Source organism: Ceratotherium simum, chromosome 7, assembly GCF_057802395.1.
Source record: "Ceratotherium simum simum isolate JZ-2026a chromosome 7, ASM5780239v1, whole genome shotgun sequence".
Taxonomy (NCBI): Eukaryota; Metazoa; Chordata; class Mammalia; order Perissodactyla; family Rhinocerotidae; genus Ceratotherium; species Ceratotherium simum.
Genome location: NC_141906.1, coordinates 68,746,848 through 68,770,983, shown reverse-complemented (window position 1 = coordinate 68,770,983; position 24,136 = coordinate 68,746,848). Strand labels below are relative to the sequence as shown.

The 24,136-nt window shown below is 43.7% G+C and overlaps 1 protein-coding gene across 3 annotated transcripts; it reads left to right on the top strand.

Moving 5' to 3' along the window:
* The first annotated feature begins 23 nt into the window (after positions 1 to 23).
* JAML (junction adhesion molecule like) lies at positions 24 to 23,826 on the top strand. 3 transcript variants are annotated; one of them, XM_087433766.1, is made up of 11 exons: positions 25 to 182; positions 3,493 to 3,614; positions 4,630 to 4,692; positions 6,867 to 7,021; positions 8,385 to 8,610; positions 11,875 to 11,987; positions 14,476 to 14,713; positions 17,542 to 17,680; positions 19,947 to 20,007; positions 21,282 to 21,368; positions 23,342 to 23,826. In XM_087433766.1, the coding sequence occupies exons 3-11, from the start codon at positions 4,638 to 4,640 to the stop codon at positions 23,432 to 23,434; spliced, it is 1,167 nt and encodes a 388-aa protein (XP_087289892.1). In that variant the 5' UTR covers positions 25 to 182; positions 3,493 to 3,614; positions 4,630 to 4,637; the 3' UTR covers positions 23,435 to 23,826. The 3 variants fall into 3 exon arrangements, with proteins under 3 accessions (XP_004427323.1, XP_087289892.1, XP_087289894.1); XM_004427266.3 differs by lacking the exon at positions 3,493 to 3,614 and having other exon boundaries at positions 24 to 182; XM_087433768.1 differs by lacking the exons at positions 25 to 182; positions 3,493 to 3,614; positions 4,630 to 4,692 and adding an exon at positions 5,177 to 5,277.
* Positions 23,827 to 24,136: the final 310 nt, after the last annotated feature.

Below are 24,136 nucleotides of genomic sequence, written 5' to 3'. Positions count from 1 at the left end.
TGAAACGAGAACCTTGATTTAGAGGTTCCTGTTTGTGTCTCTGCAGCCACCTCGGAAGGCACGCATATGGTTTGCTCTGAGCCTGACCTTCTGTGCTGGCAGAAGTCTCTTCAGTTGGACTTGGAAACTGCAGTTGTGAGAGAGTTCAGTGCATTGCTTCTCCTGAGAGCGCCTCATCCTGGGTAAGCAATTGCTTTGTATTTCTTAAGCAGTGACTTAAACTTTCCTCACTTAGAAGAAGGCTGGTTCTGAAGGTTGTAATTTAGTGGCAATCCTTTTGGAGTGTGAGGCCACAATCGCAGAACTCTCAACCTCTACAGGAGGGCTGTCATTAGGTAGTCTAGTAGGTGCAGTTTTTCTTTCTGTAGTGTAGAGTAACTTATGTTAAGATCCTCAGAGAAGAGAGGAGTAAGGCTTGCTCTTAATAAAAGAGTAAATGATGATGATGATGATGATAAGGCTTTAGCTTTTAAGTTGCCTGTGGCTTTAGGTAGAGCTGTGGCTAGCTGTCCTGGAACTCATGGCAGGACTGTTCCTTCACTGTTTCTCTTCTCCCAATCCTAGACAGGGCAATATTTAATTTTAAGAAGTCAGGAACTTTAACCTCCCAAGAGAGCTAGGCTACTTGTCACACCCTCTGCATAGCCCTGATCTCATGAAAGAGTGATGTAGGATGGTGTAGGTATAACCCAATCTGAAGGAGGGAGCAGGAGTAAAGACTTCTAAGGTCCCCTTCAAGTAGAGGGTTGACCAACGTAACCTAGACTGTGTTACAAGGAGCCATGTAACCTACCAGTCTGCATTTAATAATGGTCTTGGAAGGAAAAAGAGGGATGCATTTTAAGAGGTTCGTGCTTTGGTGTGGTTATGTGGACTCATACCTAAAATCACCTGAGATCCTGGAGTTACACAGCCATGTGTAAAGTGGAAGGACTTAGCATTACGAGTGGAGCAGGCTGTGTGAGTAAGGGAAGGTGTGCACTTGTCTGTTTGTTCAGTAATAGGCGGTCCTTACCAGGGGCAAACACTTTGACTGAGAGACAGCATCTCTCCTTTATTTTGTCTTGTAATATGGTAATATTTGGGGGTCATTTTCACATCCTGTGTAGTAATCTCATTGTCATGAGTCTCTTTTCTGAAGTTTTTTTTGGTCATAATTGTGCCAAGGATAACAGTTCCTCTACACTATTAATAATAGGAAAGATGATCCTGAGAGTTACAACTTCCCAGGAGCTATGGAAGATATTTGCCAGGAATTATATTGTGAAAGAGCCATGAGCTCATCTTAAAATGTTTTGCTGACTTATGAGATAATTAACCATGCAGAATTATCTCAAGAACATCTGCTGAGGAGATATATCAGTATCTGGAGAAGGAAGCGGGGTAGAAAGCGAGAATTTAAATGTAGTCTATTGTTATCAAGGAGCTTAAGGTGCATCTGAATGCTTTGGTTGGATTTTTAAAGACTGAGATTCATTTTATATATATATATAAAATACAGAATTTTATTAATCAGATTTATATATATATATATATATATATATATATAAATAGAAATTTCTGAATATTTGCCAACTAACTAGGACATTGAAACTTGACTAGAGTGTTGTTGGCCCTGGTAGGTATTGTTAACTTATTCTGATGAGTGATCACTGATGTCTCACCCTGGGCTTTCCTCTGTGCTGGCCCTGGAGATGCAGTAGCACATAGGCATAGTTCTTGGCCTCATGGACCTTATAGTCTGGGGAAAGGTGAGGGTGGAGAGCAAGACTTTAATCAAACAAGCACACAAATAAATAGATAATTAGAAATTATGACAAATATCCTAAAGGAAAGGTAAATAGTACTATTAAAACATATGGCTAGGATCTGACCTGGGAAGGGTGGTTAAAGAGAGGTTTCCCTGAGGAAATTACATTTAACTTGAGATCTAAAGGATGAATAGGAGTTAACTAGGTGAAGGGGGTAGGGGGAGCATTCAGTCAGGGAAAGCAGATTAATCTTGTTTTGATGAATGGAATTCAGAGCTTTGCTCTAATGACTTGCACAAACGTGGAGGAGGAGTACAGTGTAGTAAGGAGACAGGCTCTGATCCAGAATGCCTAGGTTTGAATCCTGGCTTTGCCAGTTGCTGTGTATTATAAGGCGAGTCACTTAACCAACCTGTGCCTTAGTTTCCTCATCTGTGAAACCTCATAGGGTTCTTGTGCGGGTTAAATGGGTTAATGTGTAAAACACTCCAACAGTACCTAGCATATAACCTTTTCTGGTTTATTGCATATCAGCTACTGATTTCTAGTGTGGTGCTATATTAATTAGGAGGAAAAAAAAAGTCCGATCCTTTAATGTTAAGGATGAGGCCCAGGGAGATGGAGTGATTTCCCAAAGATCAAAGAATTAGTTAATGGAAGGTCTGACCTGGGAAGAGAATTTCTAAAAAATTCAATTCAATGCTTTTTCTATTAAATCCTTGCTCTTTATTCATTCACACAGAGTTCTAGTGGTGTATTTGAGTACTTAGGACTGAAAATGGATCTCTTCTCTGCATCAGATTGTTTGCACATTTCTTAGAATTTGTTTGAGAATGGTTTGGGTGTGGCTCTGAGTGACTTGAATTTGGTGACTAGATTCAGAGTCTTTTTGGGGTCGCTGATTTCCTCTTAGAATAGAGTGGTGCAGTTGCAGGATATCTAAATTGATTTCAATTTGATGGTCATATTGGCAGCTATCAGCGCTTATCCAGTATCTATATGCCAGGCACTTTACCAGTGCTGGAGTGCAGGCATGAGATGCTCATAAACAACACAGGTATGGTCCTGCCCTTGAGAATGTGGACTTAATGGGATTTAGATGTTAGATGTGTAAATCTAACGTGTAAATTTGTAAATGGGATTCTAATGTTAGGTGTGTAAATTAATCCTCCATGCAAATGGTGCAGTGCTTCAGGGAATGTACGAGATCCTTTTGCTGGGCAGAAGAGGGAGCACAATCAACTCCCTGGAGAAGAATTCATCAAGAACACTACAGGGATCAAGATGTCCCAGATATAATGAATCAAAATTATGACATGCTGTAAAGGAAGCCCTTACCATGCTCACCTATGTATGTGTGGGGTGAGGTGGGCGTCTTGGAGCAGGAATAGGGCTGTGGCTCTCTTGAGAGAGATCTGGTTTTCGTTAGATGTACTTATGTTTGGGGAAACTTAATGTGACTCTTGGTATGTCTGAGTCAGTGTAATTATTATCTACATTGTTGTGATGGGATTCAAATATTGAAACTTAAAAGTTTCCAGTTCATTCTGATTCATCATTTGCCATTCTTATAAAGGTAGAAGCTCAGAACCCAAAATCTTTCCTAAAGCTACAAACTCTTTCCTATCTGACTTTTAGGTTGCAAAAAATAGGATCTTATATGGTAATGCTTTCTATTATTCAAAGTGCTTTTATCTACATTATCATATTTGATCCTCGCATTATTATCCCCATGTTATAGGCGAGGAAACTGAGGTTCAGCAAGGTCAACAGTTCTCTGCCTAAGTGGAACCTAGGGGAGGACCTCCTTGAACAGTTTGACCCTGATTTTCCAGATGGAGCATTTTGTTGATTAGAATACAGGTAAGGAATCTCTAGGTAATCATTTTTTACAAATTAAAATGGCCACCATATGTGCTGGACTTCCTACAAGAGCTGGGGAGGGTACTGGGATGTTAATGCACAGAAAGACCTTTCCCCCAGCAGGTTCCAAGGTGGAATTTCACCCATGGCTGGATGTTAGGGGTCCAGGGCTCACGGCTGTGAGCTACAGCAGTAGGTGGGAATGTAAAGCTGGTTGAATTGTAACTCCTTGGAGTTAGGGTTCTTTGGTTTTGTTTGGAAAATTGTGGGACGTTGTGTAGAACAGCGAATCCTTTCCCAGGAGGTAGTGGATGCAGTGAAATTAATACCACAGAGGTAATATCGGCGTTTAAAAAATGCTTTGCCCACGCACAGCCCAATTTTCATTCTACCCACATTTCCCTGCCTAAAAAAATTTTTAAAAGGCTCACCGTGGACTTTTGATGTGGCTTGTTTGTGTCATAGAGCTTGGTGAATGCCTTAACTGAGTTTAAAATTTTCCCCTTATTTGTGTATCTCCTTTCTCATATCTTGAACATTCTTCATATGTCTAAAAGTAGTAATTTTAATTTAGTTGGAGAGAGAGGTAAACATTGAGGCTACGTATCCTGTAGTCTTTTGTTTGTGTGAAACTCTTAGGTTGTAGAATGTCTAGGGTTGTCATCTCAAGGGTATCCTGAAATTATTTGCTGTTTTTCTCTTGAAAAGCAACTTTCAGCTAATTTTCCCTTACAGCCAGTCTAAAGAAGCCCCCAGGTGACTCTCCGAACACTTCTCTGTGTTCTTTCATCATTGCAGTTACTGGCATCTGCTGTTTTCTTATTGATTCATTTGCTTCTTTTTTTCCCCCATCTCCCCCCACATGCAAACTGCGTATGAATGGGGACCTTGTCTTTGTTGTTCAATGCTGCATCCCAGCACCTCAGACAGAGGCTGGCCGCTGGAGGCACCTCTGTTGGTTTGTTAAATTACCAAACTTCTCTAGACACTATTTTCTAATTTTTTTCCTTTTAAGATTGAAAAATGGAGAGCAGCATGTTTTGCCTACTGAAACTCATCCTGATACCAGTGTTACTGGGTAAGTAGAAACCAAGGGACCAAGGGGTGTATTTGATTTCTTGTATGTCTCATGCATTTTTAAAAGCCAATTTTGTATATTCTCATTTCCCCTTGGTTTGTTGAAAATGAAAACCCTAATCTGGAACTTCATAGTTATGCCGAAACAGCTGTTTTAGAAGGCAGATAACATACTCTTTCTTGGAAGGCCGAATCTTCCTCTGTTTCTATAAGAGACTGAATGCCTTTGGGTCCTTATTGAGTGTTCTAGGACCCTCCTCTGTGATACAAAGAGAGTTTCTTTTTGGCATTCTTGCACTTTAAATTGTTATCTTTAAAACCACAGTTAGTCTCAGAGCAGGAAATGAAATTACCAAAGAGAGTCCCAGAATCCCTGTCACTGCTTTCCGGCTTTAGCCACGCCAGCCTTCTCGCGGTTCCTCAAATGCACTGAGCTCTTTCCCACTTCTGGGTGGTGTCTTTTGCTTGGAGCCTTCTCTTTCCACCTCACCCTAGCAAGCCTGCCTAAGACGTCCGTATCCTTCGGGGTTCCCCTCAAGCTTCACTTCCTTCTAAAAAGCCTGCTCCGGCTGCCTCCTCAGACCAGGTTGGAGTCTCCTGTTCATACGTAACCTAAGTGCTCAGGGCTGCTTCCTCATCTCCACTCTTTCTCACTTTTTCATCCTTTTTTCCCCCTTATCTTTCTCTGTATCCCATGGACATAGCTCTGTAGGAAGGATAAATTAATTAGGTGCTTTGCTTGCATAGCCTTTTATTTTTCTCTTTGTTATTAGCTTTTTAACTGTGCGTGGTGACCTAAACACTGACTCAGCAAAACACACAAAAGAACTGCCTTGGCTCTAATTCCAGGCAACATAGAGTATGCATAGACATGCAGACAGTCACACACACACACACACACACACACACACACACACACACACACACGAAAATGATATGTATTAGAGAATTTTTTTTTTCATGGAAGCAGAGTTATCATGATCTCAGGGGGTGTTTAGACAGTGCCCCCAAGGTGTGTGAAGCACACAATCTTCCTCAAGACGAAAGAGGAGGATTGGCATCGGATGTTAGCTCAGGGCTAGTCGTCCTCACACACACACAAAAAATTAGCTTCTTATACCTTTAACCACGCATAAAGTTGTTCAGTTCTTCCTTACAGGAAAATTCCAAATCATTTTTGGAGCTAATTTTGATTTCTTTCAAAATAATTTCCTCCAAAGGGTTTAGAGTTCATGTTTTCTTTCATGTCTTCCCTACTGTGTGTGCCTGCTGTTGGGCAGGAAGTTAACTCTCTTCTCTCAGGACAACAGCTTGGATGAAAAGACTGGCACATTTTCTGTTTATTCCCATATGTGTTCACTTGGCTCTTCTTTGATACAAACTGGCCAGCATCTAAATGTATCTTTCTTGATGTTGTCTCTTTCCATAGAGCATATCTTATAAAAACAGAAATCTCCATGTAATGGTTTTCTTTTTTAGTGAAAAGAGAAGTTACTTGAACAATGTACAGATAGTGGAGTGGTACCATGTATGCAAACACCTAGAGGCTGAAAAACCAGGGCTGATGGCAAAGTTGGAGTGGGGGGGCAGGGAAAAGGCAAACCCAAAGGAAATTCAAGAGGAGAGCTGTGCTCTGTATTCGCCTAATTACAAGGACCTGCACTATAGCCAGAATCAAGCAGCAAATTCAGAGAGAAGCTTTTGTAAAGGAATTAAAAGGCAAAAGAGGAAGGAAGTAAAAATACCTGTGAATTGGCTTTTCAGATAGGGAACTCTTAGGAGACCGAGAGCAAGAGACATCCCATTTCCTGTATATGGGTGTCTAAATTCATGACCTGAAAGGAGGGACTTCAGGGTTTTTTTTTCTTTCTTTAGAAAGGAGGTTGGGGAAAAGAATTCTGGAAAAGGGGAAGGGATGAGCTAGAACAGAACTGGTTAGCGTTTAGGCAGTATAAAGACTGCAGAACCCCTCTGACTTGAGCCATATGGGTAACTAGAGGGTATTCTCTTACCCTTGGAAATGCCATGCTGGTTTGAGTGAGGGGCCTCTGAGTACTTTGTCCATGTTGGGTCATGTGGGAAGGGAGGGTATATGGTACTTTATGATTAATATTGATTTTTGTTGTTGAGGGTATTTGTCTAAATGATGTATCCTCTTGCCTTTGACTTCTATAGATTATCCCTTCAGCCCGAATGACTTGATTGTTTCCTCCCTTGAGCTAACAGTCCACGAGGGTGATTCAGCCCTGATGGGATGTGTTTTCCAGAGCACAGAAGAGAAACGTGTGACCAAGGTAGACTGGATGGTCTCATCAGGAAAGCCCGCCAAGGTAACCTGGAGGAAATGTTACTGTGTAGTAGAAGCCCCTGGCCAATGGGGTCAGGACAGTGTGGGTTGAGGGAGAATCGGGTCCTCAGGTCGTAAGGTGGTGTTGCAAGAGTTTGGGCTCTGGAGCTTGTCAGAACTGGGTCTCTTCCTAGCTTGGCTGCTTGGCTGTGCCGTGACCTGGGCAAGTTACTCAACCTCGCTGAGCTTCAGCTTGCGTGGTGAGGATGAAGGTCATTATAATAATGGTAATGCTAAGCTCTCAGGCACTGAGAAGCTAATGACAGACATGCACACAAAGTTCTCTTTGTTTCTTCTCTCTATTTCTGCCCTTTGTAGAGTAGCGTAGGTGGGTGGGAGAGGTGATAAGTATTAGAGAGCATTGGTCTAGACAGAAGACTTATGACCTAGGCATAAGAATGATGTCCCAGGAATCTTTTTTTTTGAGGGGGGACAGGTTCTTTCAGGATTCCACCGCCCCATTTATGTGCTGGGGAATCATCTCTTTCTCCTTCACAGCAGCGTGAGGTGTTGGGATTTGCAGATGCAGCATGGCTGAGTGAGGGTCTTTCATGGGAGCTCTTTGGAGTAGGAAATGGAGTATTGAGCCTCATTAGAGATTCTGTAGAGATACTTGTATGTCAGGATCATTTATGAAATATGTCCTAAGTAATGTGTTGCTAGCAATAAAGTCCCACTGTTTGCAAGTGAACTATTGTTTTTGTACCTCAGAGCATGTTACCCCTATAATGCTGCTCTCGCTCTATTTTTCATTACTATTTATTATTATAAGAGGGATATACCTATGGTATAAGTAGAAATAAAAATTCCCTGGCGCCCTGCCCCTCCCGCCCCCCACCAGCCTGTAAACCATTTCCTGTTGATGACTCTTCATGCCTTGTGATATGCTGTCAGGAGAAGGGCCGAAAGGAGAGGAGTGACAGGTACTGTGCTGGGAATTCTCACAACAACCAGTCTGTGGGATTGTGTTATTCCTTTGAGTGCCATCTAATCCAGGGGCCATGGCAGAAAGCAGGGTAAAGATGGGAGATGGTTTTCAAAAGTTGTGAGTTTGAATCCCCAGAGTGACCTTCAGAGTGGATGTTACATTTTACCTTGGACTGTAAGAAATGAAAATGTGTGGACCACATTTCTCAATTTGTTTTTGTATAAAATGAGCCACAGAGTCTTGTGCAAGTTAGAGTATTGCCTGGTATGTTATTATTATTAATTGGATACCAAGGACTTTTTGATCATGATCATGATGATGACTATGCTGTCTTCACATAACAAGGTCTACTGAATCTAGACCTCTAGGTCTGGTGCCACTGACTTTAGATTTTCCCTGACGTTGTGTTGCCCTCCAGGAGGATTATGTGCTATACTATTATGCCAACCTCAGCGTGCCTGTGGGGCGCTTCCAGAATCGTGCGAGCTTGGTGGGAGACATCTTACGCAATGATGGTTCTCTCCTGCTCCAAAATGTGGAAGAGGCTGACCAGGGAACCTACACCTGTGAAATCCGCCTTGAAAAGGAGAGCCTGGTGTTCAAAAAAGGAGTGGTGCTGCATGTACTACCAGAGGAGCCCAAAGGTACATGAATGTTTACTTAGAGAAGGGTGAAGGGTAAGAGGTTTGATGTGCAAAGAGGAAAGGGAACTGAATTTTGTTGAGCAAATGGCAGACTTTTGGCTAGGTACTTACCACAGACTGAGTCCTCAGTAAATGGTGCTCTTTAAATAAAAATAATGGTGATCATTACTTTATTATTACTTTAAATAAAAATAATGGTGATCATTATTTTATTATTACTTTAAATATATTTCATCCTCATGAAAATGCTGTGAAGGAGGTATTGTTCTTTTCATTTTACAGATGAGGTAACTGAGGCTTAGAGAGGTTAAGTGACTTGCCTCAGGACACATGTTTATTAAGTGGCGTATTCAGTACTTGAACCCTGGCACCTCTGTCAACAAAGTGCATGGTCTTTCTGTTATACCCTGATACTTCTCATCAGTTATCCACATTGATGCCACATCCATATTTTATAGGTACCAATTTTAAGTGTTCTGGGGGATATAAAAGAAATGAGCAGATCCTTCTAACTTCTTTGGGCCTCATTTTCTCCTTTGTAAATGGACGGAGTGGCTTCAGTAGATTGGTGGTTTTAAAACTGTGCTCTGTAGAACCCTTAAGGTCCAAGGAACGTAGTAGGCCCCTGAAAGGTGAGAACAGGGCAGGGGGTTGATAGAGGACCTGGTTAGGTAGGACCTCAGGCTTCCACCTCCACTGCAACCAAAGTCCTTTTTCTTTTTCCTGTTTTATTCATTAGGCTGCCAGATAAGATTTTGTTTGGAGAAAGAATGCTGCTATTTTTAAAAAGTTTGAAAACCACAGAATTAGATACATTCTTTAAAAGTATGAGATAGAAGAAATAGTCTATGGCTTCAGGAAATCTTGCAATCTAGAGAGCTAGAATCTGGACACTCCGCTCCCCGCAGCTAGTTTAGGTCCATTCTTTTAATGAGCCCTTTGGAGCACCCTGTCCTCTTCCTTGGTGATGCCTGTTCAGCTGTGTCTTCCCTGTTCACCTGGGTCTGTGTTCTTTGTCCTCTGACCAGCCCTGGGTACAGTGCCTGGCACAGAGTAAGCAATCAATAAACATTTGTTGAGTGAATAAAATTCTTGAATTAGTGTCCCTCACTTAAATCTGATTTCTAAAAAGAGGAGTTGTAGAAGAAATTGTAGAAGGTGGCCTCTGGCCTCTCTGCTAATTTTTTCTACTCTTTTAAATTGGCATTTTTCTTTTGATTCCAAAGCTTTGGTTCTCTAGGAAGAGAAAATGAGTCAGCTGCCTGTGTTCCACAAGGATTATCTTTTGGGCAACTGCTTTCTGCTTTGTCCCCTGATGCCATGCTTGAACACTTGTCCATATAAGCGTGGCTACAAAATTGGTGCCTTTTCCTGCTTAGAAGAGACACAGAGGGCACGAACCAAAAGGAGCCAATTTTAAGAGTTGAAGAATCCATGGAAACAGGCTAGAACAATTTTAGGGGTGGTCATATATTTCCCCAGTAGCCAGTGGAGCAACTTGTATTTATTTTTCCCTTCCAGCCAGAGTGAGAATAGATCCAGCTCCTAACAATTTTCCTGTGGCCAGTGGAAAGTTGTCCAACTTGCCTGTTGGAGGTTGTCTCCTCCCATGTGAAAACTCCATTTGTGCAGTCGTTTATAATTTTCTCTACAAAGTTTACCCTTCAGTTTATAATTTTTCTATGATTTACTACTTTAATTCCTTTTTTCATAATTCTTATTTTAAATACTATAGACAATATTCTTACAAAAAAAGATAATATTAACTTCCTGTACTTTTGTTCTAGAATCAGCCATCCTTCCACTTATGTGGGGTGATACAGTGTAGTGGGTGAGAAAGCGTGGGCTTTGTTTTCGCTCAGGCCTGGGTTTGAGTGCTGGCTCTGCATTTTGTTGGCCGTGTAGCTTTGGGCTCTTTCACTTTCTTCCTCTAAAATGGGAGAGTAATCCTGTATATCTCAAAATATTGTAATGGCTAGCTGATAGACTACACACAAGGTGTCTAGCACGTGCCTGCTGTGCTGAAAGGACTCAGAATGTTCGGTTATTATTATTGCATTTAAAAAATAGAGTTCAGTTCTTAATGTGCTGATGGATTTACAAGGAGTTTCCTTCCCTACTGGTATTCTTTGGAATGAATTTTTATTACTTTCAAAATAATTCCCTCCACAGAGTTTCGAGTTTGTAATATTTTCTTTTGCTTTCCTTCCATTGTGCATCTCTCCTGCTGGGCAGGAAGTTAGTGTTCTCCTAGGGAAACAATTTGGATGAAGTTGTCAGCTTACACACTGTTTGTTCCTTTGTGAGCTTTAGTTAATGCTCTTTTGAAGGAACTCTGTCCATTTAAGACTTAGGCTTGTGTCTCCCTAAATACTATCCTGCCTTTCATTTCTTAATTGACTTTGTGACTGATTTGAAAAGAGCGTTACTGAAAAATCAGAAACATCTTTCTCATTGCTTTATTTTTTTAGGGACCTCTTGAAATGAGTTATGCAGTAAACATGTGATGGGGTCAGCTGCTTATACAAATAAGCAGAAGGAAGAGCCTAGGAGTTGGAAAGCCAGAAGCAGGGGAAGGGGGATCTGGAAGGGGATGGGGGCAAGGATTGAAATAGAAAGAAAAGTCAAGAGGAAAGCTGTCTGTTCTCTTGGCCTAATTAGCAAAGAGTCCTGTGACCTGTACTGTAGCCAGAACTGTCTTAAGCAAGTCCTAAGACAACTTATAAAAAGAATAAAAGAAATTGAAGAAAGTCACCCATGATTCAGTTTTTCAGCTAGGAGAGCCATTGAGTTATATATATGAATGAGAGTTATGTAACTTTCCACTTCCTGTTTATGTGAAGCAGATGTGGACTTCTAAGTTGGTGAACAGAAAGTAGGGGGCTTTAAGATTTTTCATGCTTTCTTTAGTATAAACTTGAAGTGGAGTTGGGCCTTGTGGGAGAAATTCTGGAAAAGAGAAGGAGAGAGGAATTAAAGGGAAGTAGAAAGTGTTTAGTATGAAGATAGCAGGACGCTTCAGACTTGATGTATGTGGGTAGCTAGAGGGTATTCTCTTAGCCTTGGGGTGTCATGTTGGCTTGAGTGGGAGGCCTCTGAGTTCTTTGTCCACACAAGATCATCTGGATCATCTGTGGAGGGAATGTGTGCAGTATTTGGTGGTGACATTGATTTTACTGCTGAGAATCTTTGGCTAAACGTTGTCTCTTCTAGAAGTTCTTTGACTTCTATAGATTATACCTTGATTTACCGTTTTATCCCCAGAGCTCACGGTCCATGTGGGTGATTCAACTCGGATGGGATGTGTTTTCCAGAGCACAGAAGAGAAACGCATGACCAAAGTAGACTGGACGTTCTCATCAGAAGAGCATGCCAAGGTAACGAGGAGGAACCATCACTGTGTAGTAGAAGCCCCTGGCCGATGGTGTCAGGACCGTGGGGGGAAAGGGAGAGTCCAGGCGTCATGTGCCATGTGGTGGTATTGAAGGGCTGGGGCTTTGGAGTTTGTCAGAATGGGGCTTCCTCCTACCTTGGCCACTTGGCTGGGCAACTTCAGCTTCCTGGTGGGAAAAATGACTCTGATGAAGATGATGAAGATGATGAAGAAGAAGAAAAAGAAGAAGAGGAAGAGGAAGAAATAGAGAAGGAAATTTTTAACTTTTAGGGTTGTCAAGCTGCATATATATGAGATAGTCCATGTAAAGCATTGTACATGACTTGGCCACTGCATTTTAGTTTCCTTTCTCTTCTCCCTTCTCTTTGTAGAGTTCCTGGGAGAATGGGGTGCAGGGTGATTTTTGTGGCCTAGCCAGGAAAGCTATGGGCTAGGAATAAGAATGATTATGTTCTTATTCTTATTTGGGTAAATTTTCTTCTGTCCCCTGTTGCCCCATTTATGTGATGGAGGGAATTTTCTTTGTCTTCATGGATGCTTCAGATGTTGGGAGTAGTAGATTCTGAGGACCAGGGTGAGGAGTATTTCATGTGAACTCTGAAGCAGTAACAGCAAGTTAGTCCACTAGACCAGTAGATGTCAACTATGGCATGGTGATGTGCTTATGGGTCAAGATGTGTTGTAAGGGACATCCAGTAGCTTATTGTTAATAAAAGTTAAGGTGCAAAATTTATAAAAGATGTAACTTTTATAAATTAAGACATTTTCCAGGTCATCCCTTAAAAAAAGTCATTTGTCCTCACTTGATTCCTATATGACGGCTGAGTGGGTCAGAAAGGGTGGCATCATAATGGAGAATGGGGAATTATACGTAGTCTCAGGTTCACCTCTGGGAGCTTGAGATGCATTTAAATGTCATCCACCAAGTGAGTCTCAGTAGAAAATAGGATGAGAGTTGACATTTTGAGTTGTGAATTTGAATCACAAGAGACAAGAGGTTGGGGGCCAGGTCTTTTCATTCGTGTTTGTGGCTGTATACCCATTCCCATCTCTTTTCTTAAAAGCTTGACGTACAACTATCTACTGGGGCTTTGGGGAGGGAAAAGGAGGAGGATTGGCAGTAGATGTTAGCTCAGAGCCGGTCTTCCTCAGCAAAAAAAAAAAAAAAAAGAGGGCTGATATTCCTCACACACACACAAAAATAATAATACTGTTTACATACCTTTATTAAAAATTCCAACACTTATTCATTTAACAAGTAGTTTTTAAGCATCTGCTATGTGGTGGACACTCAAAGCTCCTGCTCTGGTGGCAGACTTACAATCATGACAGAGGGAGATACACGGTAAAATGATGAAGAAATGAATACATAATATGTCAGGTAATAGTAAGTGTTATGGAGAACAAGAAAGGAGGGTTTGTGGCTGTTATTTTATATAGGTGGTTAGGGAGGCCTCACTGAAAAGGTGACATTTGAGCAGATGTCTGAAGAAAGTAAGGGAGTGAACCATGTGTATGTCTTGGGAGAAGAATTTTCCAGGCATAGGGAGCAGCAAGTACAGAGGCCCTGAGGCCACTACTCAAGGAGCAGCAAGGAGGCTGGTGTGGTAGGAGTGAAGTGACCCAAGCAGGTGAGGAAAGAACAAGAAGAAGATGAAATCAGAGGGGAAAAGTGGATGGGGCAGATCACGGAGGTCTTGTCCTTCTAGTAGAAATGAAGGCCGTTGGAGGGTTTTGAGCAGAGGAGTAACATGATTTAACTTACATTTCTAAAAGCTCATCTGCTGAGAATTGACTGTAGTTGGGAGTAAGCAGGGAGACAAATAAGGAAGCTCTTTGCAGGAATCCAGGTGAGAGATGGGGTGACCTGGACCAGAATGGTAACTGTGGAGGAGGTGAGAAGTGGCTAGATTTGAGATATCTTTTGAAGGTAGGAGTGATAGGATTTGCTGAGGCATTTTAGATGTGAGTTGTTCAAGAAAGAGAGGAGTTAAGGATGACTTCAAGATTTTTAGCCTGAGCATCTGGAAGAAGGCATTGCCATTTATCAAAATGGAATGGACTGGAAGGAACTGGTTTGGGGGAAAAGTTTGGAGTTCTGTTTTGGACATGTTTCAGGTGCCTGTTGGAAATCCAACTGGAAATGTCATAAAGTGTAAAGGTATACTTTTACTTTTTTTACTGGAGAAGTGCAAAAAGTTCAAGTCCCTCATTCCCACTTTCCTCATCCCTCTTTTCAAATGGAACCATTGTTCATGGTTGGTGGTGTCCGGTTGGTGGTGTCCTTCACAACTACACGTGCCTGCACACTCGTGAGTGTACATGATTTCTGTTATCTAATACTGTCTGATAGTACCTGTACTGCCTACACATACAGGGCCTCGTGAGTCCCGAGAGCTCTCCTCTCAAACTTCCCTTTGCCCGCGTCCCCCAGTCCTTGCAATCTCATACGTTTTTCCTTTCTCTTCTAGGAGGAGATTGTGCTGCGCTATCACCCCAAACTCAGCATACCTCTGGGGTACCCCCAGAACTGGGGCCGCTTCCAGAACCGTGTAAACCTGGTGGGGGACACTTCTCGCAATGATGGCTCCATTCTGCTCCAAGGAGTGAAGGAGTCTGACAGAGGAAGATACACCTGCAGCATCCACCTGGGAAACCTGACCTTCAGGAAAACCATTGTGCTGCACGTGATCCCCAAAGAGCCCCAAAGTATCTAACATTTGGTTAGGGAGGGATGAGGGACCTCATAGCTGGTAGGCATGGCCAGGACCGGGTGGCCAAAGAGGCTGCAAGGGTCCTGACTCTGCACTTGCACGACCCTGAGAGTGATGCCTCCTTAAATTTGGTACCTAATGCGCCTTGCTTGCCTCACCCTAGTTATGGCCCTACTGGTAGGTCAAGGAAAAAGGAGCTAATATTTAGTGAGCACCAGCCCTCGGCCAGACCTTACTCATTGCCAGTATAATCTACCGATTTAAAGATACAGGGCTCAGAATAGATTGAGTTGATGTCCAAAGTCATTTTTACTTGGCTTCAAGGGAGATGCTGTATGCTCTGTAGTGGAAGGGAAAATGATCCTGACCTAGCGACAGACAGCAAAGAACAGAGAGAAAACAGGAAGGGATCAGAACCAAACACAGAGGGGTTTCTGATCAAAGGTTCTGTATTCTGGCAAACACTGTATTCAGGCCAGTGGTGTGTAGACAATAAAGACTCAATTGTGTTGACTGAGAGAGGCTGATAAGTGAGGGGTTAAAGTTAAACCATAACCCAGTTAGCAGTCAGGATGTGGCCTGTGGACTTTGCCTTTCGCTAGGGCCCTCATGGGTTGGCTGTGGTTGACTGGGGGCAGGAATGAGGTGAGGATGGCACCACCTCCATACCTCTGGCCAGAGACGTAAGTCTATGGGGACAACTTCTTGTTAATAGCAAAGGGTCCCAGCTGGAGAGGGAAGCAGGACAGAGGGATTTCTTCACTCTCAGAAGTCTTATCTCCACTTCACAGAGAAAATACAAACCATTAGTGGGAGCTCATTCAACTTCCAATCCCTCCCCACCCACAAACATCTACATTTACCCCCATCCTTATCTCTGCCCTGCCATCCTGAGCTCCCTTCTACCCAGGGCTTGTCCGAACCCCGTGCACGGGTGGCATCCTCTCCTCCTTCTCAGGAACCTCACAACGTTGGCTCTTTAAGCGCTCACTTTCCATCGGCTTCTACCTTTCAGCATATAAACAGGCTCCACTCTTCCTCTTAGCTTGTGTCCTTGTCTGCTTCAGCTTTCCTGTATCTTTCTTTTTCTTAAAACAGCTTTATTGGGATACAACTCACATACCATACAATTCACCCATTTAAAGCATACAACTCAATGGCTTTTAGTATATTCAGAGTTGTGCAATCTTTACCACGATCAATTATATATTTCTTTCTTGACAAAGCCAAATAGCTTGTTAAAGGACTGTATGTGGTGTCTCCTGTCTCGTCTCTGATTAACTCCTCAGTGCGCCACAGTCTGTTTCTCCTTCTACCTCTACTCTAGTTTCAATCACCGATGGTCCTCTAATTGCCCCTCCTTGGCCTTCTTTACCTCAGTAGTATTGGACACTATATTCTCTATATCAGCAGTATATCCTGTGTTGGACACAATTTATCTGTCTATCTCTATCCATATATCTATATGGACTCCACCCAGATATTCCACAAATACTTCAAATACAACATATCCAAACCTACCCCTGCACCCCTCTCCCCAGCCCATCTCCTCAACCTCAGTTAATGCCACCGTCTACACAGTCTTCTAACTGGATGTTTGGGAGTTGTACTCGATTCTGCCCTTTCCCATGGCCCTCAGTCTAACAGGTCAACAGGTCTTGTCATTTCTCCTACTGACTTGGAAGCTGCCTTCTTTCCAGTCCATCAGCACCACCTTAGCTCTGGCTGTCTTCATCTCTGTCTTGGACTGTAGGCCTCTAACCAGCCTCTGCTTTCATTCTCAGCCACTGCTCTCATTCTTCATGCAGCTATCAGTGCCATCTTTATAAATCACACATCTGAACATTCTATTCCACTGCTTAAAATCTTTCATTGGTTTCTCCATTGCCTACAGAAAAAAAGCCAAAATCCTGGTTGAGATAATCAAGGTCCTTCATGACTTACATCCTATTACCTATTCAGCCTAATTCCTTACCACACCCATAAATGCAGGGGAGCCAGACCCATGAAACTATTTCTAGTTTCTAAAAGCACCATCCTGTCAGGCCTCCAGACCTTGTGCATAATGTCCCCTCCATCCTTCCCCTATATTGTCTGTCCAACAAACTTGATGTTTCCTTTAAGGCTCAGCTTTAACTTTTAAACTTTTGCTGACAAATTCTCCTCTTCTGCTCCCCATAGAAGTGGGTACCCTCTTCTTTGTGACCCTCTGTACCCCATATGGACTTCTATCATAGAACCTATAGCAGGCTGTGGTTTTGTTTACATGTTTGTCCCTCTCCTTGAAGGCAGGACCCATGCATTATTTGTCTTTGTATCTTCTGTGCCTAGTGTTTGATGTATATATTTAGAGTGAATTGAGGAAATTGAGTGAAGAGGGTACCATATGGGTGGAAGTGCCTCCAAAGGCCTTACTTGACATCATGACTATGGGGCTGAGTGTTGTAGCATATATCCTTTTGAAAACAATCACTTTCCTCTAGAAAGATCAGCAGCCTCTAAAATGTCTGTTATTTCTATGTCATTTGGTAAAACCACATTTTAAGATAGAATTGTTAATGTAAAAGTAAATTCTATTATAGGTGAGGTGCTATTTTCTTCTCCCACCCACCTTAATCTACATTTTAGGGCTAAGCAAGGCGTCAGACTTTGGTTCTCAATCTAATGGGGACAGCTGGAGTCTCAGTGTTTCAACATGCAGAGGAGTCTGGCCTTCTCCCCCTACTTCCTGCACTGGCTGTTGCTACTTGGTCTAGAACTGGTGGGGCTCTCAGCTCTTTTCTGGAATATGGAGGCCCTCTCATTGTCTTTTTCCTTTCCAAGGGTTGGTGACCCCAGTAACCGTCAGACCTGAGATCCTGGGTGGTAATCACCTGGTGATCATCGTGGGGATTGTCTGCACCACTATCCTGCTGCTTCCTGTTCTGATATTGATCGTGAAGAAGACTCACAGGAATAAGAGGTAGAGGGCTGCTCCCACCTCGTGGGTTGGGAGGCTGGAGGTGCAGGACTGCCTCTAACCTGAAGTGGAAGAGAGTGATAAGCTCTAACTGTGCCATTTTCACTGCAGGGGGCATTTTAAAATAGAATCATCTGTGGTTGTCATATTAGACATCATCTGGATAATGACCCCGCCCCCTTTGCTCACAGTGCTCGTGAAAGGCCTGGCACATTCCCACACCATCCTCATTCACTGTGGTACTTGACAAAGATTACCAGTGCTTTTATAAATGGTGGTCTAAGTAGAGCATAATTAAGAGTATAAATCTTATGCAAGAACTGTAGTGGTGCCATTCAATGCCTGAGAGAAATGATTTTTGAATTATCTACAACAAACATTTCATGTAGAAGCTCAGATCTTGAGGGTTGTCAGTGGCTTTATTTGAGGGACCACATTCTAATTATGAGAGGCTATTTTTGAATGGATGCCCTCAGGTCCTAAATTATTTATTGTTGAAGTGTTTTTTTATTTTTTTTTCCTGAGGAAGATTTGCCCTGAGCTAACGTCTGTTGCCAATTTTCCTTTTTTTGTGTGTGAGCCACCGCCACATCATGGCCACTGACAGATGAGTGGTGTAGGTCTGCGCCCGGGAACCAAACCCAGGCCGCCGAAGCAGAATGCACTGAACTTAACCACTAGGCCACTGAGGCTGGCCCTGAAGTGTGCTTTTAAAGGCTTGACTTTCATCAGTAGTTCTGGTATCTCAAAAATGCCCAGGTGCTCTGACATGGGTACTAGTGTTTCATTGCCTGTTGGCGGGTCTGTGTCCCTCAGCTTACCCCACCATTGATGAAATGTGTTGCTAGGGCAAATTGACTCTTTTGTTGAAATAGTGTTAATGGGAGAAGGCCCCCATGAAGACTAAGGAATGCTGCCTTTTGAGTCTCCTTTCCCTTGGAACACGGATTCTACAGAAGGTGCTTGTGCCTGCTACATTTGCACTTTCATTCCCCAGGGGCTCTCTGGCTTGGTTTTGAACTTGGTTGGCCTCTCTGAGGGTCTTTGCTCTGGGCATGCTGATAGCACTGAATTGAGAGTTAGACAACCTGGGTTCCATACGAGCTCACTTCCCCTCTCTGGGCCCCAGTTTCCCTCAAAATGAAGAGCAGTGCTTCTGTGTCTGCTAGTTTATTCTAAAGAAATCAGACTGATATGCTGAGATTTGTGCATAAACAGGGTCACTGTAGCATTGATTATAATTAAAAATTGAAATCATCCTCATTATCTGTCAGAAAAGTGATGATTCAATGAATCAGTATTCCATTCAATGAAATACCACCCAACCTTGTATGTAATAACATGGAAAGATGTCCATGGAGTAGTGTCACAGAGTATACAGTATGATCCCATTTTTATAAGAAAGAAAATTATATAATGCTGACTTCAGCAGCATATATACTAAATATATTTTGTGTGAGTGTACATATGCTTGCATTGAGAGAGGTTTGGAAGGATCATTCTAAAATATCAATAGTGGTACTTGGGATAAAGGAGAAGGTGGGTCCCATGAGGGTAGGGGGTTTACTAGAACTTCAGCTTCCAACTGTCTACATTTCTGTATTATTTAAATTATTTTGCAATGAGAACATAGAACTTTATAATCAAAATCTGATAAAAATATTTCCACTTGGAGACAAAAAAATACGGTTTCTGTTCTAGCTTTAACCCTGATTTTTTTTTCAGCTCAACCTTAGGCCAAAATAGAAAGAAAGGAAGTATATTGAGTGGCAAATGCGGGTGGCAAATGGTCAAGAGATCAAAGGCCAGGGGCTGGGAAATGGCCAGAGCTCACAGCTTGGGGTGTGTGTGGGGATAATTTTACTTGGCCTCCTCCCGGGGAGAGGCCAGGAGCCCTTTGAACTGGTGCCTCACTGAGCTTCTGGCCCTGCTGGTCCAGCTACATCTCCCTAGTCCTGGGAACTGGTAAAGTCTAACCCCATGGCCCCTCTCTATTAATTCATTGTTGTGGACAGAAAGTTGTTAGGGTGACAATGGAGAAGTTGACGCTGCTGTTTGGCCCAAACCATCTCGGGAATACCTCCCTGCTCTCCATTAAAGGGATGCACGTCTGGGATTTCCAGGAGAGCTGGGCAGCGCTGGCTGTAGGAGTCTAGAGAGACCCCCCCCCCGAGATCTCTGTCTTCACAAAATTCTGGGGGCCTCACGTAGGCCTCCTTCAATGTACAGTGCCAGCTGGTTAATCCCACGTGCTTTTCCTGCCTTGCAGTTCCGACACTTCCACAGCCCTGGTAAAAAGCCTGGAGAACACAAAGAAGGCCCTTCCAGAGGTAAGAGAAGAACTCCTCGCCATTTTGCTGCTGTGCCCGATGAGGGCGAGGTGGATGCTTCTCCAGAATCAAGGTGGTGTCATTATCCTTCCTCCGTGAACTGTGTCTTCCTCATCGTTAGGTCTCAGCGCGTAGGCAGCGCGGGCACAGAGCAGGGGCTCAGGAAGTCTTTATCACTGAAATAACAGCCCCAGAGGAGAGAGTGGGGTGAGGTGGGTGGGACCAGCCCGGCTTGGGCAACACATCCTGGTGTAGGGTTCAGGAAAGAGCACTGGACTTGGAGTCAGAAAGTCCTTGTCCGAGCCCAGCTCTGCCACCTCCCTGAGCCCCAGTGTTCTTATCAGTAAAATGAGGATGAGGACAAACATGTTTGCCCTGTTGTAAGGTTCACATAATATGATATGCAAGTGCTTCGTAACCTAGGAGGCAGTGTGTAAATAAATATAAGGGAGAATTATGATACATTCAGGAGTTAAATGAAGGAGTTAACGATTAAAATTAAATATTTGGGGACTTTTAGAAAGAGAGGACCAAGAACTTTTTCCTCCATGTTAGTCTGTAATGGAGCTGTAAACAGTTGCTACTGGGGACTGAGAAACAGATTCACTTCCTTGAACTCCTGTCTCTTTCTTTCTTTCTTTCTTTTTTTTTTTTTTTTAACTTTTAAAAGCTCTTCTTTGAATAGTTACCTTTCCATCTTTGGGACTGTTTGTGACCCAAGAGTAGGATTTTCTCACAGCTTGGTGCAGGCACCTCCAGAAGCCCAAGAATTTGTCACTGGATGGCATTGCTTCCCCAAATAGTGACAGGAATGGGAATCACAAAGTACCACCAACCTCCAGATGTGAGGTTCAGGGAGGGCCGTCCCCACTACATAAACTTTCTGAAAGAGATGACGACAATTAGCTGCTGATTAATGCCATCCCGCCATGCCTCTAATTAGGAGGAAATAACCACAGAGTGCAAATAATTGGGCAAGATAAGGATTCCCTGCTGCTATCTAAAGGCCCATCCAAACAAAGATGTTTAGCTTTTGAAGCAAAGAATTAGATTCTTAAGATAGTGCTCTTTGCAGATGAGTTAATTTTCTTAATTTTGGGGAAGACTGAGGACTGAATTATCGTTCTTAATGATAGTTCTCTAGCTCTCAGTACCCTCTGAACCTACCGGTTTTGGCGGTCGATGCCCTGTGAATAGTAGTAGATGGCCTTTTCTCTGGCATATAGGATTCGCTGATTTTTAGGAATGTTTATGCCATTTTTTTTCCCCTTTAGAAACACATTTACTCCTCAATATCTACACGAGAGGTGATCGAGGAAGAAGAACCAAGTGGAAAATCAGAGGCCACCTACATGACCATGGTGAGAACGGTTCTGGGCCTGGCTGAGCCAGGCATCTGGAGGTGGGAGAAGGAGCTGGGAAGGACATTGCAAACTCGTGGGGGGTGGACATGGCTAGTCACCTGGGACGTCACTCTGCTGAGGGTAGAGATTTTCCTGAGTAGTAGGAAAGTCTGAGAAGCTGCAGCTCTGTTGGATGGAAGAGTCATATCAAACTTGCCCTCATACCCAGTCTTGAGTGTTAAGGGTCATTGAGGCCAGAGATGATTGACTTCAGTGGTGAAAAGAGGCGCCTTCATGGGGGGTGGGCAGTGTCTCCTCCTCAGCACAACCCTGGGAGAGGGAGCCATAAGATCCATGGGCAAGCATTGTGTTGCAAGGGATAGTTGTCCTTCCTATCAAAAGGTCCCTTCCAACTCTTAGATTTTTTTATTCTGTGACTTATTATGCCTTGTCATAATCTAACTTGCCAGGAAGGCTGTGTGCTGAATTCCATACAATAATATGGAGTCTGATTCCTACTTTCTCTGCTCAACTCCCCAGGGAAATACAGCACCTAGAAAAGGCCCCTGGCGTGTAGTGAGCAGGGGTTAGGACAAAAGAAGTGAGCTGGCAATGGACATGATGCTATTTGTAGACTAATGATAGGCACCCAGGCCATGAAGGGAGCGGTGTTCTGCTGGGTTCAGGAAGGTTGGCCCCCTCTGTTTGTGGCATGATGGCTTGTGTTTGTTCCTGTCGCACCAGCACCGAGGACACATGACTCCCAGCTGATTGCAGCAGAGAAAGGTTCTGCCAGGGAAGTGTGAGATCAGAGACCTGGCCTGGTTCCACCAAGCGAAATGTTAGCTCCTCTCTGAAGCTGCAGTTGAATATAGTCCTTCCCCCCACATCCTTCTCCCGTTATTGCCATGTGATGCTGCAGTAACTGCCAGGCCTCCTGCCTCTTAGAGACCTGCTGATACAGCTGCACTGTGCCTGCTGCTGAGTGTGTCACCCCTCTGGTGACACTGTTTGCAGAAAGTCTGTGAGGTAGAGATGACATTGGAGTGAGCCTTCTTCACAGCTACCTTCCCCATGTTCAGTGCTCGTGTTTGTGATTTAAACTCTGTAGAAAACAGCACCTCTGTCCTCTGGAAACGGATCCAATAAAGCGAGTGTGATGAGAGGCCAGGGCCGCAAACTCCAAGGCCTTCAAGGGCTAGTCAAGTTATTTTATTTTATTTATTTATTTATCTTTTTTTGCATGTGTGTGAGGAAGATTAGCCCTGAGCTAATGTCCGATGCCAATCCTCCTCTTTTTGCTGAGGAAGATTGGCCCTGGGCTAACATCCGTGCCCATCTTCCTCCACTTTATATGGGACGCCGCCACAGCATGGCTTGACAAGTGGTGCATCAGTGCACACCCGGGATCTGAACCTGTGAACCCCGGGCCGCCGAAGTGGAGTGCGTGCACTTAACCGATACGCCACCAGGCTGGCCCCTGGTCAAGTTATTTTAAAACACTCTGTGCTGAATTAAATAAACCTGTGGGTGAATTCTGGCCTGTAGGCCACTTGTCTGAGACCTCGGGTATAGAGATGTTATTTAATAGGAAGCAGGGGTAGCAAAGAACTTTTTATTTTTCTATTGAATTGATTACATTTACTGAAATGCAGGGGACATCATGCCATGTCCCCTTTCTGAGGCTGTACAGCACAGCGGTTCAGATCACAAGCTTTAGAGCTGGACAGACCTAGGTCCAAATCCTGACTCTGTGACTTAGAAGCTCGGTCATCTTGGGCAGGTAACTTAGCCTCTCTGAGCCTCAGTTTCCTCATCCTTAAAATGGGCATAATAATACCTACCTCCCAGGTGGTGAGGATCAAACGAGATAGCGCATGTGCAGTTCAGAGCTGGGCCGGGTCCAAGGACGGAGTTCAGTAAGTGGTCACTACTATGATTGGACTCCTTCTTACCTTTGTTCTTTGTTTCCTTCTTCCCTTCCCCCGCAGCACCCAGTTCGGCCTTCTCTGAGGTTAGTGCCAAATAACCCACTTGAAAAAAATTCAGCTGGGGGCATGCCAACAACAGAGCAAGCTGTTTGAGAAGAAAGGAGAGCTCCTTCATCCTTTGCGGTAGCAGACACCCTGTGTGTCCCGGGTCCCTGTACCAGTTATTGCAGACCCCTCGGCCTCCCAGTTGTCTGCCTGCCCCATTGCTTGGTCAAAGGGCTGAAGATGAAGGGTTCGGAGCCTGGTAGCAAGATGGGACAGCTCTGCTTGGGGGTGGGGAGCATGGACTTGGTCCCTCTGGAGTGGGACACTGGCCCTGGGCACCCGGGCTGAGCTGCCGCAGTGGCCTCAAACACTCCATTGGATCAGACCCTTCCATTGCACAGTGTTCTTTGTGGACAAGTTACTGGGAAGAATCAGAAATAAAAACCAACCCAAATGATTCCTTTGGCAAATTGTCCCTAAATAAATGTGGTTTGTGGAAATCACCCTGTTTTTATACTCTGGGCTGAGGGGCGAGTGGAGCCTTGGTAAGGAATTTACAGTCAGGAACTCGGAACAATTAAGTTTCTGGAGGAAAGCCATACTTGACTCAACATGTTGGGGACTGGCTTGGGTCCTGGGAAAGTTTTGGGGGGAGAACAAGTTGGAAATGAAGTATGAATACAGCTCTAGGATTTAGACCAGTGCTGCTTAATTCTGGCTGGGTATCAGAATGGCTGGTGGCTCTTTGCTGGGCCTCACCAGAGGTGTCCTGGTTTGGAATTCCTAGATGGAACTGGGCATCTGTCTTTT

Coding starts and splice junctions, on each gene's coding strand:
- JAML (XM_004427266.3), top strand. CDS start 4,638: ATGGAGAGCAGCATGTTTTGCCTACTGAAACTCATCCTGATACCAGTG. Junction 4,693..6,866: donor CCTGATACCAGTGTTACTGG/GTAAGTAGAAAC, acceptor TGACTTCTATAG/ATTATCCCTTCAGCCCGAAT. Junction 11,988..14,475: donor CATCAGAAGAGCATGCCAAG/GTAACGAGGAGG, acceptor TTTCTCTTCTAG/GAGGAGATTGTGCTGCGCTA.